The sequence below is a fragment of the Montipora foliosa genome, chromosome 1, assembly GCF_036669935.1.
Source record: "Montipora foliosa isolate CH-2021 chromosome 1, ASM3666993v2, whole genome shotgun sequence".
Classification (NCBI taxonomy): Eukaryota; Metazoa; Cnidaria; class Anthozoa; order Scleractinia; family Acroporidae; genus Montipora; species Montipora foliosa.
In genome coordinates, this window is record NC_090869.1 from 25,947,176 (window position 1) to 25,967,103 (window position 19,928).

A 19,928-nucleotide genomic window follows, 5' to 3' on the forward strand; every position below is an offset into this window, starting at 1 on the left:
GACATCGGGCCGACGCATATGTATGTATGAAGCATACATACGGTGCCTCTGGCAGCCGCTATGCTATCCATTTCCGATATCGGTGCACAGCACCACGGCCAGATGCAATTAGATGTGAGTCGATTTTAACCCTTTCACTGCCGAGGGCCTCCCCATTGACGAGTAAAATCGTCTGGCGTTAGACAGAGTAAAATCTATAAGTGTCAATTTGCATTTTTGGCGGTGAAAGGGTTAACTGGGGACATAAACCGGATCAGCTGGAGAAAACCCTCGGAGTCAGGTTGAGATGGACTTTAACTCAGCCCACAGACAATCGAAGAGGTGACTGAGAGGCATGGTTCGTGACCAATGCGCCAGCCTGACTGCCCATTGGTTTATCGACAGCTTATGTAAATCTTACCCAAACGAGTCGTAGGCACCACCAGGCCTGACTTGGTCACGAGTATGTTCCTCCTCTCAGAGCTGACTACTTGTACTTGCTTCGCTCCTTGTTTAAGGACGGCGCCTACTATTATTATTGCGCATACGTTCTGCGCATCTCGAGATACTCGGATTTCCTATGGGTTGTGCTTATTAATACAGGGATATTTTTGCGTGGTTTAAAACTATCCGGAGAAAGTAGCTCTTAGTAAGTGCTCTTAGAATCCAAAGAGAAAATTGGGGGTAACCATGCATTTTTGAGAGATAATTAAGCTTCGATTTGAAAAAGAAAGCTATACACTGCTTTGTATTTTAAAGCTTTTTACAAATATTATTCATCAATTATCTTTGAAAAATGCGTGGTTACCCCCGATTTTCTTTTTGGATTTCAATAACACTTGTTAAGATCTACATTTTCTGCGGAATCATAAGCCAGGGAAAAAATACCTTTGAACTAGTAGGCGCCGTCCTTAATTCTTTTGAATATTGGCGCATGTTGTGATTGGGCAAATGATAACTATGGTATAAGGACGCTGAATTGAGATCGCTCCAATGCCTGACGTCATCTAAAACTTACCTGTGTGAAAATGTTTACGTTCTCGAATTAATTTCCTTTGTCATTGAACTGTTTTAGATCAATCATTTATTTCCACGCCATTGATGATAATTCGTTACGTGTCTTAAATCAAGAAGATCTGAACAGGTGAGATCATGAAAGGAAACTTTGTCTAAAAAAATTACGTAGCAAAAAAAGGGGATAGGTTTTAGTGTTACGCACTTTTAACCAGGTATTAGAGCTGAGATATGAAGCCACACGGTCAAGTTAAAGAGCAGGTCAATTTGTTAGGTACATGTGTTCCTGTGAAAGGATTCGATGGAAGAAATGTATATACGTTTCTTTGAATGTTCACTTCAGTTTAAAGGCTGGGTTAAGCGGTTCAGTTTCTCGGAACAATATGAACGACAATGCAGATTTTAGTTGAAAGCAATGATAACAGTGGGGAAGGTGCCAAGGCTGGCCCTTGCAGATATCTGAATTTAAGTTAAGTTATTTTTCGATGAAATAAAAATACTATGAAAACGGGAATATGTTTTCGGAGACATCCGGGGAGTAGGACACACAAGAAATTAAAGGTGGCTCTCGGTTTTGCTTGAGGCTCCGTTACACAATGGCATCCTGTCACGCTCGCTCCGATTTGCCACATTATCAGGGCAAGGTTTTTCTGTACAATGAAGCAATTATTCTTGAATTTCGGTTTCGTTGGTAAAATCCTTCGACCTTGATAATTCTCGACAACCCGGCTTACTGTGCCGTGTATAAATGTGCGGTCATAAATGTTCAACTTTCAACCAGCTTTGCTTTTTAATACATGTCCTCAATCATGTTTGCAAGACGATTGGTGCATGAGCAGTTCAAAGTAGATTGAATCAGCCACTAACAACGCTTTATGTGATTGGATAATTATTGCATTCGCTACTGCGCGGGTTGACGTCAAAGGAAAACGAAACCTTTGCTTGGAATTTTGAACTTATGAATCGGAAAGGAAATGAAAAGCTCCAAAGCTTGGATCGAGTGTGGCAAGCATTCTGAGGCACACAGAGGTGGGAAGAGTTTGAAATTCAAGGAGCCAAATGCAAAATTGAAACTCTTGGGCTTAATCCTGGTGACCTGATTTGGTTCTTAATTTTTAGCCGCCTGCATAACAAGACTGAGCTTATCAATGGCGTCTTTGAAAAGTGGAATATCCAGGTGCCACCGGGAAAGCCTGCTGCCCAATCCAGAGCAGGCTCAAACCATGAATTCAGTGCTGTGATCGCTGCCTTGTTGGTTGTATCGATCGGTATCGGATTGGCGGGTATTATCGGCATTGCAATCACGTGCCGCAAAATAAAACGGTAAGATCACATATGCCTCCGTTTGAAGTTGGAAGATAAGAGATAGCGCTTGTGAGAGCACTTGCCTGCCACCAATGCGTTTCAGGTTCGATTCTAGGGGTTGGCGTCATCTATGGGTTTAATTTGAATTTGAATTACTATACCAATCTTTTCCAAAAATCCCTTCTTGATACAGTCCTCAATGCGCCACCAACTACTGGTACAACTTCGACTGTTTTTTAAGGGCCACATTATGATGATTTCCCTCTTTAGATCTTGGTATTTTGTGATCTTTTTCCAGTTGTTTCTCTCCAACTCTATTATCACCTGGTATTGCAATCTCAATTATAAGTGCCGTTTTCAAATCAGGTATTCCATGTGCAATCGCGTGATCACATTGGATATTAAAATCCCACCATGTTTTGGTGGTTTTATTATTATTATTATTATTATTATTATTATTATTATTATTATTATTATTATTATTATTATTATTATTATTATTATTGTACGCTAATGTAAATTTTCTTCTGATTATGTTTTTAGTGAGAAGAATATTTATAACACCTCTAGACCTGATTCTGGACATTCAGCATTTCCTCATGCAACAGCTTGGTTGTAAGTGGAAGACTGCATATCTAAATAGATCAGTATGACTAGTGACCTTAGTTTCGTGACCAAACTTGATTCAAAATATTTCATGGGGTTTTGAAATAATGAAATGATATTAATAAAGTAAATTCAAAAAAGACCCACCAAATTATGATTCCGTCTCATGTGTAAACTCAACTAATGCCAGTTGTAGAAACAATCAAAGGAAAGTTTTCCGTCTGGAGAAGCAACTTCAGGGCAAATCTTTGACTTGACAGTACCATCTTACGGATCAAAAATTTCTCTGTTCCTCCAAAGCAGGTGAAAGTTCAATTCAATTCAATACAAGGCTAACCTGATGTCTTTTTTTTCTCAAACATTGATATCCTTGGCACACATTTTATTCAGTTCAGCGGATATTCCTGGAATAGAAGCCTTTATCGACTACAAAGCAGAAGGCACCTCTCGGTCTGTGTAAGTCGGCCAACTCTTTATGTGGGATAGTGGAAGGGTGGGTCGGTTGGCAATGTGGTCTTTCTTGTGGAAGTCCAACATCTGAATTTAGGATGTTTTTTTTATCACAGGAGGTCGCAGACCAAGTACACGGTTCAAAAGGAGAATCTTGGTGTCTCGGTATGTTATCTACCAGCTTGTGTTTTGTCATCGAGATGGATTGATTTATTGAATGATATTTTTCTTTATTAACGTACTTGTCTTTGTCTTTGATTCCAGGGTTCGTCTTTTCTTCGCACGCCTTTGTAAGTTACTAATGATAACGATGATAATGATGATGTCGACGTAGTTCTTTCTTAATCACATTTTTTGTGTGAATATAATTTGAAAGCGCGTTGCAATACTGCTATACTCTACCAGACCATGATATTGGAGACTATATAAACCTGCACTTTGAAAGAAATGCCACGAAACCAGACGGAGGTGTGAGACCGGACCTTCGGTTTATTGTCGTTTTACGAGTTTACGACAGAGTCTGAAAACCACCATTTGATTTGAGCCTTTAGCTCCTGAATGTTGGCCATCCTGGCGTTTGAACCCAGGATCTCGGCCGCACTGCGGCATCTCACTTTATTAGTCTGGTGCTCGACCAATCAGCTTTTTGTGATGTATTTTGTTTGGGAATCAAAATAATTTTCTTGCAGGAGATCAAGTAAATCATACAAAACAAGGAAACAACCGAAGGAAGAAATAGAAGTAAGTAGAAATGTACGTTTATGAAGTGATCATGATGTGTCTTGTGGTACATTTGCCCCTAAGTATTTTAAGTCGAGGTTCACATTGCAAATAAGATGACAATCTCACATGGTTTGATGCTACTCTTATACTCTTACTTGAAGATTTATGAATTATTGTTTAAATGTTATTTGAAGATTAATAAATGCAACTTCCAAGGTTAGGATTGAGGACCTTCACTTTACAACCTCGGACACAAATGTAACACTGAACGTAAATTTCTCCCTTCCCCCCGTCAATGTTGATTTTTGATGACTCAAGGTAATCGACACCCTCTAAATGCAACATAGGGTTGAGGGGTGGGGAAGGAGGAGAATTGCATGTTTTCGAGTTAGAACGTGAATTGTTGTTCTAGGAAACCGTTACAACTATTTATGACCGGAATTGCAGATTATCATCAAACGATATCTCGAAATATGTTCTTTTGCAAAAGTAAAAATACTTTTACTCTGCCCTTTTCCCTTCTCGATCTTACAGTTGTTATGCTAACAAAACGTGCGGTTATTTTTGTTATCCTTGGCCTAGCTGCCAAGAGGCATGAAGTTTTCCTTATTTAACATCACAAATTGCTTCGCATCCCAGCCTTCCATGAAGGTTTGCTTTGGAAAGCAGTTTTGATGTCATCACATGGTCACATTCGCATGCGCAGTAGGACTACCAATTATTGGTCCGGTCACTGAGAATCGAACCCACAAACTCCCGCGCGGTAATTCAAGGCTCTACTTACTGGGCCTACCCTTTAGCGGCTATCTCATTTGGCTTCTGGATTTGCAGAGTTTTCCGGCGCGTTAAGAACGGTGGACTAGCCTACCTAGTGACCAATCAAAATAAGCGATTTGTAATCTACATTTTATGACTGTTGCATGAGGAAGGTGGAAGTAATTTGAAATCTTTGTCTTTTTGTCAGATTGAATGGATGCCTTCGCTAACTTTGCCTCGCTCGTCCTTGTAAGTGCTTTAGTTTTAAAGTTGTTCTTTCCTTTACAATCTTTTGTATTGTCGTTTTGTCAAGCGTAAAGGAATCTTATGTCAGCATCACAAACTGTGACACATTTCAATGTTTATAACAGAAGGTCAAGCAAAACCTACAAAGTGACAAGTGTCCCTAAAGAACAAGTAAAAGTATGTAGTAGTTTTTGTTCTATATAATGATCAATTGACATTTTGCACATGATAAAAAGCATATTACGGTCCAATGCAAGTTACATAAATTCAAAACCGTGACAGTGTGCTTACTTACCAATGCCAACAAGTTTAATTATTAAATAGTGAAAAATGATTCACCTTTAAAGTTATGGTCATTATGGCTGACTCTGAGTCTTACCACACCATGAAGTTGAGATCATCGACCATCACCAATTGACAAAACCCATGTGTTATCTTAGTGATCCGGTCGCTTGATTTCCTCGTGCAAGCATTTCAGCATTTCTGCGCCGTAACGTATGATTAGATTCATTCATTCATCGTAGACAGGCTCCAGTGCATCCCTGACTGATGCTTTGTTTTACTTCTCAACGGAACACACTCAACAATGTAAGGAAATAAAGGAGCCAATCGGGCAAAAGAAACAGGTGCTTGCCTCGATGATCTGAATGAAGCTGCGCTTGCATCAGTCAACAAGTAACCACCATTTTCTCTTGTATGTAGATCTCTATCCGCGCATGGTGTGCCTTTGCAATGTTACTGGCTGAGCGTCCTCGGCTAAACTATTTATTAAGCGTCAGCATAAATTTCCATTTAACCCCAAGATAACCTTATTGCCCAATCAGACGTCTTCAGCTTGTTTTCGTGGATAGAAAAGTATCTTTCCCAGGTTAAAAAGCTGTTCCACTACGTAGGTATTTGCTTCCGCGCAATTTTTCCCCCCCAAAATACTTACGCGCAAACTCCTATCCACAACAGCATTCCTTTGTACAGTAATGTCTCATTAAGACTTCTGAAGAAAGTAACAAGATCATGCGCCTAGAAGATACTTGACAGAACAAGAAGACGGTACACTTAAGGGTGGGTTTGTTCTTTAAGCCACTTCTCACATTTGCTGCACAATTCACCACAATGTTCAATTCGAGTTTGGATTTTTGACTTTTCATTGATTTTGTTTCCACAGAGAAAGGATTCTGTTGCTGTAAACCAGTATGGTTCACCCCCTGCTCCTCGAACGTATCCCAGGGAACGTCGGGAAAGTAGTGAAACAGTGAAAAGTGACACAAAAACAGCTGTAAGAAGAAACGTTGGAAGTTTCGAGAACGAAGGGTTCGTTGAGAACTTTGAGAAGGATAAGGTTGACGAGAAAGCTCTGGATCAAGAGGATTTGCAAAAGAAGGTAAAGGTTGAACAGGAAAATCGGGTCAAACAAGATGTGGGTGAGACGTTTGTGGAGAGGGCCTTGGATCTTGGTGACTTGGAAGAGTTAGAGACAAGGAGTAGCGTTGAAAGCGCGGACAAGCAGGATTACGGGAATGCCAAGGAGCGGAGAGTGAGGTTTGACTTAAGAGGAGTCGAGAACACCAAGCAGAGGCAGGAGACTATGGGGCATGTGCCAGACATTATCATAATAACCGGGAAAGGGACTGGTAAAATGACAGCGGACAAAGGTGAGAAAGGGCAGCGCGCGGAGGAAAACAGCGATTGCGAAGATGACGATGATGATGATGATGATGATGATGGACTTGAAAATGTGCCAGCTGATATCACTTCCGTCTTAGCGGATACCAATGGCACTGGCAGACGATGGAATCAGGAGGTCTCGCAGGCATCCCCTTCACCACACCTGTCTGCTGTAAGCGACGAAGAAGGAACTGTGGTGGACATTTAATTGTGGATTTCCGATCAAACACCTAGCTTCTTCACAGCTTTTTTCCTAACTTTCTGGCTGTTTCCTGGCCGACTTTCTACTTGATCGATGGCTTCAGTCTCAGTTATCTTAAATTTTCTTAGGAAGGAAGACGAACTGATTTAGTTGCTCTTTTCAAGTCTTCTCGTTTTTTTTTTTTGTTTTTTCCTTTTGGTCTATAGAGAAATTGAGCAATAGACGGTGAACAAATTTCTATTGTGTATTTCAGTGAGGCCATTACTTCAGAGAGTGATGGAAAAAATTACATTTACTTCTTAGTGGCACGTAAAGTTATTCGAGTTATTTGTTATTGTCACAGTTTTGCTCTTGTGGATTTTGCTTTCACGGTAATAAAAAAAATAATTCAACCAACGGCAATTTTACGATTCTTGACGCGTAATATTTCATATTGTTACCATTCGATAACTTGATCTATTTGCATTGTGAACTCATAAATTTCTTGGACCAAGACCCCTATGCGAAGGAAATTCTCACGTTCTAAGAACACCGTCTAACTGAGTGATGTTGCTTTCATGAGTTCTGGCAACATGACGACCTCTTCTCTAAACTAACAATTATCGTTAATTTCTAATTTGCTCTGAATTTACTCTTGAAAGAAATGTGTATTTGAAGTGCAGGTTATAGACGAAATGGAGGGCTGATCCTCGCACCTATCCGGACAATTCACGCAGTTGTCTCTTGTAAACACCTGAGTGAAAAATTCAATAGTGTAGCAGCTCTCGTAACGAGCAATTAATATTGTTTGATAGAGCGGTTTTCAATTGAGTGTCGAAAGTAATTAGCGAATTGCTTTGGTTTATGAATACTTCACTCAGTGATTGGTTCAAAGTTCTCGCGCCACTTTTGCAACCAATCAGAAGTGAAACCAAAACCCAACCGTGGCTCGCGGCGTGCACATTTTCCCGCGCTTTGTGTCAGCTACGTGTAATTACTTCGAGTTTTGATTGGTTTACCGGATTGTCTCCGTCCTTTTTGATTGGCCAAAGTAATTACTTTGGTTTTGGTATTACGACACTTAATTGAAACTTGCTCTATTCTAAGCAGCTTCATTGTTTCAATTGTTTAGTCTTTCGTTTTTGGATAGGGTAGCAGGTTGCAGAGATGGCGCAGTGGTGAGAGCACTCGCCTCCCACCAATGTGGCCCGGGTTCTATTCCCAGACTCGGCGTCATATGTGGCTTGAGTTCGTTGGCTCTCTGCTTTGCACCGAGAGGTTTTTCTCCTGGTTCTCCGGTTTTGCCCTCTCCACAAAAACCAACATTTTACCACAGTTGCTTGTGATCTCGCAATCTGGTTGGATAATTTGCCAATCAGGAACGCTCATTTTGGGAAATAAACCAATCAGATTGCGAGAAAGTTATAGACCACGCTTGCTCTTTCTTTGTGTCATGATCTCGGTCACGCTCTGAAACAGTGTCCCCAAATAGTGCTCCATCGCTAGAACGACTAGACACTTAAATAAAGTACCTTTCAGCGAGCCAATCACATTATACGTTACGAAAGCTGCTACATCACCCGAGAAATTCAGGTGGCTCCAACGGGATTCGAACCCATGACCTCTGCGATGCAGATGCAACGCTCTACCAACTGAGCTATGCAACCACACAGTTGGGAGCAGGTCAATTTATAATTAACTATTATCGTTAACTGAAGACAGTGTGTCCTAGGACTTGTGGTAGCAGAGAAAATGTGGCCCTTTATTTTGAAAATAAAAGTCATTTCCGTGGACTGGATTTGAAGCCGGAGTAACTGGGCATAAGCTTTGATTTTAAAATGCTTAGCTTTATCGTGAAGTTTGGCAACCGACCTTTTGCAGAGTGTAATATCGTTTGTTGCCAAGTGATAATACAGCATTGTCAAATATTGTTTGTACCCAGGTAGCGGTGTGTTGGTCAAGTGGTTAGGTGACGGATTAATCAACAAACATACCCCATTTCCCATAAAACATATCAAACTTTCAGTGTTCTAAATGAACGATGATAGTAAATTTAGAGCAAATTACGAAATTGCGATAATCGTTAATTCAGAAATAGAAAATGGGCCTGGTTTAGGAGACCTTTGGTGTCACCATAGTTAGCAAAGAGAGACTTCTTAGAAATTTCGCAAACCCCTTCCTTTACGAATTATTGTGTCATGGGCAGACCCAAGGGACAATAATTTCTTCTTCGATTAGAGTTCCACGTCAAATGACAGAAGGAGATAGCTCTATCTTTAGATTCCATCAAACAACAACGGCAAAGGACAGTTTAATTTTCTTGGAAATCATTTATTCTAGGAAATGCTCTTAAAAACACCCTGGACGCGGTAACGTCGTTACGTATGTATTAATATATAACACCGCAAGATTAACCTACTAAGTCTATAGTCGATACAACGTGGCAAATTCGTTATTGCAGTTCGATTGCCGGAATCTAAATTCACACTTATCGCTAGGACGACTTGTCTTCATTATTTACAATACTAACTGTTCAGTCATCTTGCTTGCTCTTTAATATAAAATAACCAGTTAAATGTACAGATTGATCCATTTTGTGAATTTTCCTAGAAAGGAAAACAGTTAGTGAAATTTGCTGTCAGCCTTTTGTTCAATTCGTTGTTTTGTTTTGTTTTTTGTTTTTGCCTCAGCGTCTGGTTCATTAGCTGATGCTCGCGGGATTTCTTATCCTCGATTTGCACCATGCAGTCGCCTCTGATAGAAGGTTGGCGGCGAAATTGCCTTTTTACTTAATTTTTCACTTGGCTTCAAAACAAAGCATCCAGGATGACGTAACTTTCAATATGCTCTCATTGTACGAAATGGCGTTTAATTTCACTACTTGCAAAACGCCAATTTTAGCAAACTTGACAACTTCACTTAAGTGTAAACGAATGTCATCACGTCATACATTACTTACTACTGTGGATTTAGATTCCAGTTGTTTGCCATGATTAAATCGATCCAAAATAGAAAATAGAAGGAAGTAAAAGATCAACGGAATTTGGTGCGGTCTCACAGGAAATGACAAGGTCCTATAGTTACTTGTAAATAGTCGTGCGCTTTTCCGCGAGGAAAAAACGAGTGATTTCTTGGGTAACAAAGAGTAAACCTTAATTTTTTTCCTTGTTCAAAGCTTCTCATTTTTTATTCCTAAGGAAACTTGTTAAAAGAGTTTTTAGCCTCATTTTCCAGAAGCCAAACTTAGCAATCTTTTGGAAAACAAAAAATTGAACAGTATCCTATTTACAGATTACAGAACCCTAGCTGTATCTGATACAAACTTGTGAAGTTCTAAATTCATTAACATGGATTTATATAACTCTGCCGCGATATGGATGTTCCCACAATTCATCCATTAGTTTTACTTTGGATTTTTCCCTTCGCTTTCTCAGTACATCTCGTAAGCGTGCACCTCTCTTTCGCCGCTTTCCTTGGTCAAGTAACACATCCGTTGCATGTACTTCATCTGGGATGCATTCGTAACATAGCTTTAAGTACTTGAACGTGTTTTTGCACGTTGGGTCGTCGAAAAATGTATTAGACGCCACAATTTCGCACGCCTGGTTGTGCCGGCACTGGCTTTGCACTTTCCTGAATGTGTTTTCTGGGTCCGTTTCGCATAGTTTGTCTGTCACGAGTCCTACAGGGGCTTCTGGACAGAACTCGTTTTCTTCACGTCCCCAGAAAGCTCGGTTTACTTTGATGGTTTCGTACTGTTTGCACTGCAGCCACGTTTTCTCACCCTCGCAAATGTAAGAGCAGTTCTGTGGTTTAAAGCAAGAATTTTTTTCACGTTTAAGGCAAGCACAATATACTGACAAAGTTCGTATGGCATTCGTGAAAGTGAAAACCCAAAAGATATCATTGTCATTTCGTCACCTGGTGGAAATACTCACCGGCATTACAGCTTCTGGACCCGCAGGTCCCTCATCACCTAAGGGACCCGGAATTCCTGGGGCTCCAGGTTCTCCAGCTAAACCCATAAGACCGGGTGGACCCTGGTCACCTTTCATACCAGGTACACCAGGAAGACCTGGCGGCCCAATCGCCCCTGACTCGCCATCTGCTCCTGGGGATCCTACATCTCCAAGAGGGCCCGGTGGTCCTTGAGGCCCTGTCATACCCCGTTGGCCAGTGGGACCCAACGGGCCTTCAGGACCTTGTTTGCCAGGGCGACCTGCCAGGCCGCCGTAGAACAATGTTAGATTTTGTTCCAAGATTTGACTAATCATGAAGCGGTCTAATAGCTGTTGATCCACTGTGTCTCCAGGTTTTGGTAGATCATATTCAACCTGTAAATGACATGTTATAACATGAATACTCAGTCACGTCAATCTATCAACAAGATCAACGAGCGCGGGACATTTCCTCCCCCGGTGCAATTATCATGGGCATTTATTATCTCTTGTCGATTTCTTCATATCGCAGTATCGTAATGCAGGGCACTGCCGTGCTATACTGTTGAACTTGAATGCTCTTCAAACTTCAATAATTCGCGTTAAACACCCCCACAATTAAGAAAGCTATCAAAATCTCAAAGCATTGCTCCTCCTACCCCCTCGTGGTGATATTTCCACCACGCGTAATTTTGCCACAGTTCTAAAGGCCATCATCACAGTACGGCACAAGACAATTAGTGCTTTCTTTGCATTGGACGTTTGTGTGTTACGGAGGTATCGAGGAAAGATATTTTATGGTGCAATTTTACATCACCATATGTTTTGGGGATACCCTAATACTTCTGTGACTTGTTTCGAATAGCTGCATAAAGCGTCGTGAATTGATAGATTAAGCGGTTGAAGACCACATTTATAGGTTTGAGTGGCTCCAAATCGACGCATGGTCTTTGTTATTTTCGCTCAGTTCCGCCCTTCGAGACGCACTCGGCGATAGCCGAGTGTGTCACTGATGTTCAGTGTGTCACTGATGTGTCACTGATGTTCTTGCCACATTTTGACATTTTCTGTGATCTATTACTGAACAGATGCACGGCAACGTGGAATCTATTTGTTTTATATAATAAGGAATTAAATTTTATTCACATAAAAGCTGATGGTGACGTCAATCGTGCGTCTGTCCTCTAATAGATCATTGGCTAGAACCAATCAAAACGCGAGAAGAACTTGGGTTATTATATAAATTTGGTTTGTTAACTATTGGTTTGTGCTCGAGTATGGAAGAGAAAAATACTTCAACTTCTGTTCAGAAAACCAATGAATTTACAGTACAGGTTACTGACTCGGAGTTGTAACATATTATATTAGCATTTTATAGTTATTCAGCTCTAACCTGCTCTTTTTCTTCACTTTCGTCTGAAAGTCTGTTTTCATTGGAGTAATCACCGCTGTCTGGGATTCGGTTCCTATTTTTTCCAGTCTTGTGATGGTGCGGGGAAGATCCTTCTCCACTCGGAGAGGCACTGCTGCTCCATTCACTGTCAGTCTCTTTTTCTGCGTTACTGATTGCGCTCCCAAACAAGTTAACAATAGCGTCAGAGGGACTAGTAGCTGGAGTCAGTTCTAAGGTTCCGCTGGCACCTGAACCTGAAAGGAAGTCTGATGTCGAGCCATAGTCGATCGCAGCACCCGAACCTAAGCCATAGCCACTTCCTGATGCGACACTCAAGTTGATAGGGATCTTGGATAAAGTGTCAGAAATCGCATCAGCTTGCAATCCAGACTTCAGGTTAAAGCTTAAAGTTTTGATTTTTCCAGTGTGCGATCTCTGGCTTGTCTCCTGAATATCATGATCACCAGATGATTGAGATCCAGATCCTTCACCAGCTCCAGACTCAGTCACGTTGACCAACTCATCACCAGAAGAAAAAACGTCTTCAGTTTGAAGCAAATCGTCTGTCGGAAACTCCGTTATTTTGGAGAGGAAACCAGAACCTGATCCCTCGTGCAGTGAGGCAGAAGTGTCGAATACTGCAGATCCTGAAGTAGAATAGGATTCCTCGATATCAACACTTCCTGAGTGGGCACTTACTCCGGAGTCTGAATGTCCAGAGGCAGAAGAAGACCCAGAGGATCCAGATGCGGATGCAGCCAAAGTCGAGGATGAAATTCCTGTACCTACTCTCCTTGGTGTTGGAAGGAATTCGTGTTTGACAATCGGCATAACTTGTGGGCTAGATCCAAAAGTTGATCCACTCTCTTGTTCTGCACTTGCTGAAGTCATGGCTGACGATATGGGTGCGAAGTGTTTTCTTGACAAAAGTTCGACCTCGTCTGCTTCTGATAATGTGCCGCTACCGCTGCTACTACTTCCAGAATGAGATAAGTAATCGTCGTACCCAGATCCCGATGCGGAGGAGCTTGTATCCATAAGGTCAGAGCCAGAGCCAAAGCCTGACGTGCCGAAGGCAGATGCAAACCCTGACAATTCCTCATCACCAGATCCTGCCAGAGACTGAAGATCTGTGTTGTCACCAAAGCCGAAGCCACCTGGTAAGGATTCATCAGCAGTTCCAGATCCCGTTGAAGGCTGCAAAGGTTCAAGTGCGAGTGCAGATCCTCCACTTGTGTCCTTGGTTTCTATAGGTTTTCTCTGGGCAATTATTGTAGTCTCATTACCTTTCTCAATTGTCCTGTTTTCGTTATCTTTAGGTTTAATAGGATTGACAATTTGGGATCTCACGATAGTACCTACTGAACCAAACCCTGAACCAACCCCTGAACCAGAATTATCAGTCTCGGGCTCGTCCTCTACACCAGATCCAGTCCCAGACCCAGCACCAGACAATTCCACCCCACCAGAGCCTGCTTTGTTTTCTGGAGACGCCAAAGTCATCAGATTCGGACCCAAAGCTCCGACGCTTCCTGGCAAGGATTCATCGTCCAGGGATGGTGTCTCAAAAGACTTAAGGCTGTCTGCTACTGCAGAGCCACTTTCTTCTCCATTGTTTCCTGACCCCGAACTGTAGGATCCCTGTAATAGGGATTCGAGGGGAATACTGGCAAAGTGATGTGAGCTTTCTCCTGTTCCAGCCTCGGTTGTTGCAACGCCAGATCCTTCGTGTTGGCTATTAGCTGTGGGACTCACTATCTTCACTGTGCTATCTCCGGAACTCATCTTAAAAGAGTTTTGTATTTCTTCTAAGTTTACCTGTCCACTTTCATTCCCAGAAAGACTATTCTCCTGTCTGTTCATCTCCCCAGAGCCTGATGATACATCTGGCAATATTTGCTGCAGCAGCGATTCCGCTGAGTCAATGTTGTTGTTTGTTGAGGTTGAATCTCCTGACCCAGACACCGCCACATTTGAATCGGCGGCTGCCTGCGATTCAAGTTGTCCTAGATCAGCCATACTACCCACACTACCTGGAAGCTCTTCTTCACCCGATCCTTTAGATTGCGACGTTTTTGACATTTCTTGATTTGACTTTTCAACAGAATCCTGACTGTTTTGGACTGTAGCCTTACCCGAGCCTGACCCAGATGCAAAATTGCTGGAAGTAGCTGCTCCTGATCCGGATGAAAAGGCAAAACCTCTTGCGGTTGTTCCTTCTGTATGTTTGTTTTCAACCATTGCAATGTCTTTTACCTGACCAAGACTTCCTGGCATGCTTTCCTCTGGCTCGTCATCTTCCCCGGAGCTCTCCCCTTCGTCGGTTTTTGATTGGCCAACGCCTGAGATAAAGTTTACACCTGAGCCACTCGCTACATCGATAATACTGTCCTTTCTTTGTGCTTCGTCAGCGCTAGATTGTCCTGAATAATCCTCGCTACCATCATCTTCAGCTGATCCCGAACCTGATCCCTCATCATCATCATCATCTCCTGATGTCTCCTGCCCGGATGAGATTTGTACTTCTGATCTTGAATTAGCTTTAACGTCCTGATTCTCAGCCGATCCAGATGATGATGAGTCATCGTCTTTGCTTCCACTTCCAGATTCTTCTCCACTTTCGTCTCCGCTCTCACTTTCCTGGTCATCACTGTCATCTTCCTCTTCATTGCTTCCTACGCTGCCTGGTAGTTTTGTTTTCCCATTTGACTTTACTTTCGTGTTTTGTTCCTTCCTTGCATTTTGAAGACCAGCAATGAACGCGAGCTCATCTGCATTTAGCCCATTCCCGCTTGTTTCAGCAGATTGTACTGGGCGAGTTCCTTCTCCTGATCCACTAACAGAGGATTCTGTCTTAACCGTATAATTTTTTTGTTCTGCATCTTTGGTCTCATTCGTAGCTTGACTTACAGCTGCACCACCACTGCCCTGTGGCTCAGAATCATGGAGGGCTGCAGCAATAGTTGTAGCAGCAGCTTCCTTGTCCACAGAATGTTCTGAAATTGCGACTGGGGGTGGTTGAGCTAAGTTTGATAGAATTTCTGTCCCAGCTTCAGGAACAGCAGACGAAACTCCGGAGCTTTCTTCTACACTACCAGAAGCAGATGACTCTGCCGCTGTTATAACAACCGGTTTGTCTTGTATAGTTGATTCATGTTTCTTCTGTTCAAAAGCTCCTGATGTTTCCGCAGAACCGGACGCTTCCTCTCCAGTTATTTCGCTTTTCTTTGCTTTCGAAGAAACAGCATGCCCGCTGTCCCACTCGCCTTCCCCTGAAGAAGGCCCGGCTGTGCTATCCGTAAATTGTCTCTGACTGAAAATTGAGGTATTTTCTTTAGGCGGTGGTAGGTTTGGAAGAGAAGAAAGTAAACTTGCGGGCTCCACTTTTCTCCTGAACCTTTCGATGCCCTCTCCCTTCGGCTTGATAGCTACCACTTCTTCGCTTGCGACTGGTGCAAGACTCTCAAGTACTTCCATGAGGTTAATGTCCGAGTCTTTTTGAAGTTTTACATTGTCTGGGATGTCACTAAGCTGGTGGGTGCAATTTAAAGAAATGCAGTCAAGTACTCGAAAAAAACACATCCTAATCACTACAGCAGGAGAAATCTAGTCGACATCCCAATTCTCTCTACATTTAATTAAAAAAACTGTACTGATTGTTGGGGTTCCAAACATTATTTACTGGGAAAAGCTTTTTTACAAAAGTATCCTGAATGGATAATACGACATGGTGCGAAAGCGAAATTGAAAAATGAAGAACCTTCGTTTACTAACCTTACATTCGCAAAAAGCGGTAATGAGGGTCATCGCCAATGCTGTTAGCACCAGTGTCATCTTTCAGCTGAAAAGAGAATGATACGTAAAACATGCTGGAGAAGCGCAGTAAAAAGAAGATGAACAAACAACCCTCTTTTTCGTTTCAACGACATAATGCTGTCATAAGACACAACCAACCTATCAAGACACAAGGCCAACTCAACTTATGAAAGAGTTGACCACGATAGATTCATTATCTTTGGTGGGGTTGAAAGGTCTGTTGGAATTCAACCCACCTGTAAAAGAATACACTTTCTTTGCACTCACTTGATATTCTTTTGTAGTCATTTACCAGCTGGGGGACAACTCGCTCGTTTGGAGCGGAATTGAAAGCGCCCTCCACAGGACACTCATTCAGTGCTACTTCTACAAGTATCTAGACAATCGTATTTGATGTCGTACCTGTTTTTGCGGTGGGTGAAAGACCCGCGCAGCACCCTCCGGCGTTTGTTTATTGCTCACTTGCCAGTTTTGCTAAAAATTCCAGGGTAAAGGCCAAAAAATTAATATCTTTTCCTGACAGTGCGCAAAAAATAATGCATGACTAAACTCATTCGCCAAATATGTTGTTGCCGTTAAGGGGGAAGCACGACGAACTAATGGTACGGGAGTTATTGTGAACTTTCGTTAACATAAACTGACAATTACACCTTAAGATAAACCCGCAAAACGTCTTTGTTGACGGTGAATGCTCATTTTCCAGACACAACGCTAATATCTGGTATTTGATCGTATTGCACGTGTTGCATCAGATAAACGTTCTTCAAGTTCGTTCTTTCTGGATTACTTATTGCAAGTAATTTAAAGATGAAAAAATACTGCGGCCAATAATGCATGAATTTTGTCAGTTGTCGAGACTTCAGAAATTATTACGACGTCCAATACAGAAACACGACAGCAGATTCTTTGGCGACGGACCACAACCGGAAGTGGGTCGTTTTCCTTATTAGCCCGTTGCTATGCTTGAGGGGTGATGCGCTAGAAAATGTTGTCGAAATCACCGCCCAATAATACGAGAAATCCACTGTCAGTTTCTGTCCGTCGGATCGAGTCAGCTAAGTAGACTTAAGTTTTAATCAAAACATACATTGCTCGCCATAACGATAAGAAGAGTCTATTAATCTTACAATATGACTTCTAAAGTAAATCAGCGCACACATGAACGCTAAGAAAAAAACCTCACTATATTTAATTATAATAATTGCAACGGATAACCATGATTTGTAAGTAAGATAATAAATGACTTCCTCCCTTACCTTGTAAAATTGACTCACAGGTAGTCTACCCAGATGACCAGCAAATCGAGCAGAAAACACACTGTCGACTACTAGAAATAAACACAAAAAAACATCTTCAACTACCGATCTCCGGGTAGCAAAAGTGAAGACAAAATCGTCAATAAAAGGCAATTGAAGTATCGATTAAAAGTCACCTTAAACGGGAACAATTTTCAAGTTTTTTCACAAAATTATGACAGACCACCGGCGCGTGCAAATGCTGTTTTCATAAAGTCATTCTCCCCCTAGTGCAATTATCTCATTTCCAAGGTATGCGAGCTGGAACGACCTACGACAGATGCTCGCTTCTTGTCGTTGACTGGGGCTCTTTTGTTGTTCGAGTTCGGAAGACCATGTAAGGAGATGCTGTGGTTTGGAAATAGGTTTTTTTTACAAATTTGAACTAGACGAATTTTTATTTTTAAGATGAGCAGGGAAAACATCGATTATGGCTGCGTTATCGCGCGGGTCAAATTGCCACCTGCCATGTTTAATGATCAGGTCATTCTGAGGGTCCTCTACAAAACACAAGTTGCCTTTTTGTATTACTCTCTTAAGCTGAGAGTAGATGTTGATCTCCCTGTTGCTGAGGCACTGAGATATTAAGTCTGCTAACATTAGTGTGTTTTTCGTATCGAGTCTTTCTATACCTAAGCATGCAATTCGGTCTTATATGAAACTTCCGTCGTCAAATCCAAGTTTAAATGTTAGTTGTTTAGGTATCATTTATGATATCAGAAAAGCTTATGACTCAAAGTACACAATTTTCCACCATGTCGACAGTAGAGAGCTTTGAATGCATATCACTGAACTTCTTGAAATTTATTCATCCAGCCGTACTGCCGAGGAGCACCTCTGCCAAGGAAAGGTTTTGTAGCTTCGTTTTAGTAGACATGTTTTATACCTGCTTACTTAAGCGCCAGATACACTAGCGTCGTTGCCTTTGAAGAGGGAAGTATACATTTAACCTCAGTGTTTTAAGATTCATGTGGTTCCTTTTTAATTTCAGCCGAAATCGACGCACGCACAACAATTGCAGGCGTTCGATACAGTAATATCATTAAAACCTCACTTATAAAACACAAATTACCTAAAACTGCGAATAAAATTTTCGGAAAAATCGCGGAACTACCTTCTCGTGCCCGGTGTACGAAATTGCGAAATGGATGATACCTTTGCAAAGAAAACAAAACAATTAAAACAATTGGATGTAAAAAGAAACACGCTAAGAAAGCAAGGAAAACTTATAGCCGATCAATCTTGGGGCAAAACCTTATTCACTGGGATTTCATTCCCAAGAGACTTGATGGACGTTGCCCTGAGATATCCTCTGTGCAAAGGAACATTATCAGTAGAAATATTTGCCTCCTTTGATCTAGAAATAAATTCTGATGCTTGCAACAATGATTCCTGCAATAGAAAGCTAACGGGAAATGGCTTGGGAGACAAAAATTAAAACTAGAGAAAAAGAATCACAATCGTCTTGGAGACCATGGGCTCCAAGAGATCTTAGAGCCTGTCTGGCGTTTTGAAGATTATCCTTTTGTCAAATGGTGCAAGGAAAGTCAAAACTGATCCTACTTATGGTGATTCTATAATAATTTTAATACTCATTAGTAATCAGTGGAGGTCCGTAATTGGTTCTACGAATCTATCGTGAACTTCCATATAGACCCTTCTACAATTTTTCTTTCCAACGTCGAATATTTGGCCTGATATATAGTCCTTTCCACTTGAAACTGGCTATTTTTAAACCGGAATACCAAAAGATCAGATGAATCAACTGCAGCCATGATATTATGACAGCTGGTGGTCTGCCACAAAAATTAAGTGGCGTGAAGAAAGATAATCAATAATGCAACACCCGATAACCTGACGATTCCTGCAGTAAACAACTGTTCCATTGACGTCTAAACGGTAACACCCAGCGACATTTTGCCGTAAACTTGTCATGTGTGAAGTTTCTCTAAAGAGGATGCATCACTTGGCCGAGTGCATTTCAATGTTCTGTTTCTCGATACTCGCCATTGTGTCTGGTCATCCTTTCGAGAGTACACTCACTAACTGGGTCAGGCTCGCTAACGCAACAGCATTAGGATGCGAGGGATACATGCTTTCATTGTCGTGCGCTGGGCAAGAGGAAGGTCTGAAAATCAATTCTGCATTCTGGGGAAGGGACGATTTGAAGACATGTCTTCCCGACAAACCGTCCGCCGTGCAGAAACTGAAGTTTTGTCCTTCGACTGAACCTCAGTATGCCTTGGAGAAGCTACGTTCCGTCTGCGAGAAGCGGCCATTTTGTAGCATTCCTTTATCCGATTTATTTTTTGAGAAATCGCCGTGTCCGGGTGTTTCAAAGTTTCTGAAAGTTGTCTACGACTGTAGGGTCATGAGTGGAATGGGCGCAAGATAGTTTTAATGACCAGTGTTGGTGCTTGATCGGAAAGTTATTATAATAATAGATTGGAACAATTGTCTGGATATTGCAGCGAGGAAGGAGGCAATGGTCAGAAGTATATAAAAAAACTTCCCAAGGTTGGCAAGAAACCGAGTCACTTGACAGCAATGTCATTCCATCTCGA

At 41.7% G+C, this 19,928-nt stretch overlaps 2 protein-coding genes and 1 non-coding gene across 4 annotated transcripts in view; 1 reads left to right on the forward strand and 2 right to left on the reverse strand.

Annotated features, from left to right (window-relative positions):
• LOC137995036 (protocadherin Fat 4-like) overlaps positions 1-7,073 on the forward strand; it is a 50,459-nt gene extending 43,386 nt beyond the window's left edge. The window contains 10 exon segments of the mRNA XM_068840606.1: positions 1,055-1,123; positions 2,113-2,316; positions 2,842-2,913; positions 3,295-3,360; positions 3,471-3,519; positions 3,619-3,644; positions 4,044-4,095; positions 5,042-5,082; positions 5,205-5,256; positions 6,242-7,073. Coding sequence (XP_068696707.1) covers positions 1,055-1,123; positions 2,113-2,316; positions 2,842-2,913; positions 3,295-3,360; positions 3,471-3,519; positions 3,619-3,644; positions 4,044-4,095; positions 5,042-5,082; positions 5,205-5,256; positions 6,242-6,949 — 1,339 coding nt within the window. The 3' untranslated portion in view covers positions 6,950-7,073.
• Positions 7,074-8,516: 1,443 nt separating this feature from the next.
• Positions 8,517-8,589, reverse strand: Trnaa-ugc (transfer RNA alanine (anticodon UGC)). The gene has a single exon. It is a non-coding gene; the product is annotated as a tRNA-Ala (tRNA).
• Positions 8,590-9,243: 654 nt separating this feature from the next.
• Positions 9,244-17,567, reverse strand: LOC137995042 (uncharacterized). Of its 2 annotated transcripts, none has more exons than XM_068840618.1 (7): positions 17,502-17,567; positions 17,326-17,396; positions 16,472-16,543; positions 16,028-16,094; positions 12,254-15,784; positions 10,861-11,256; positions 9,244-10,728 (listed from the first exon to the last, which is right to left on the reverse strand). In XM_068840618.1, the coding sequence occupies exons 4-7, from the start codon at positions 16,085-16,087 to the stop codon at positions 10,276-10,278; spliced, it is 4,440 nt and encodes a 1,479-aa protein (XP_068696719.1). In that variant the 5' UTR covers positions 16,088-16,094; positions 16,472-16,543; positions 17,326-17,396; positions 17,502-17,567; the 3' UTR covers positions 9,244-10,275. The 2 variants fall into 2 exon arrangements, with proteins under 2 accessions (XP_068696719.1, XP_068696728.1); XM_068840627.1 differs by having other exon boundaries at positions 9,245-10,728; positions 17,326-17,393; positions 17,502-17,556.
• Positions 17,568-19,928: the final 2,361 nt, after the last annotated feature.

What these genes read in the sequence shown, in the direction of transcription:
- LOC137995042 (XM_068840618.1), bottom strand. Translation starts at nt 16,087, where the DNA reads ATGACACTGGTGCTAACAGCATTGGCGATGACCCTCATTACCGCTTTT. An exon ending in CCGCTTTTTGCGAATGTAAG is followed by an intron (nt 15,785 to 16,027) that starts GTTAGTAAACGA and finishes TGCACCCACCAG; the next exon opens with CTTAGTGACATCCCAGACAA. An exon ending in GTCCAGAAGCTGTAATGCCG is followed by an intron (nt 10,729 to 10,860) that starts GTGAGTATTTCC and finishes TTTAAACCACAG; the next exon opens with AACTGCTCTTACATTTGCGA.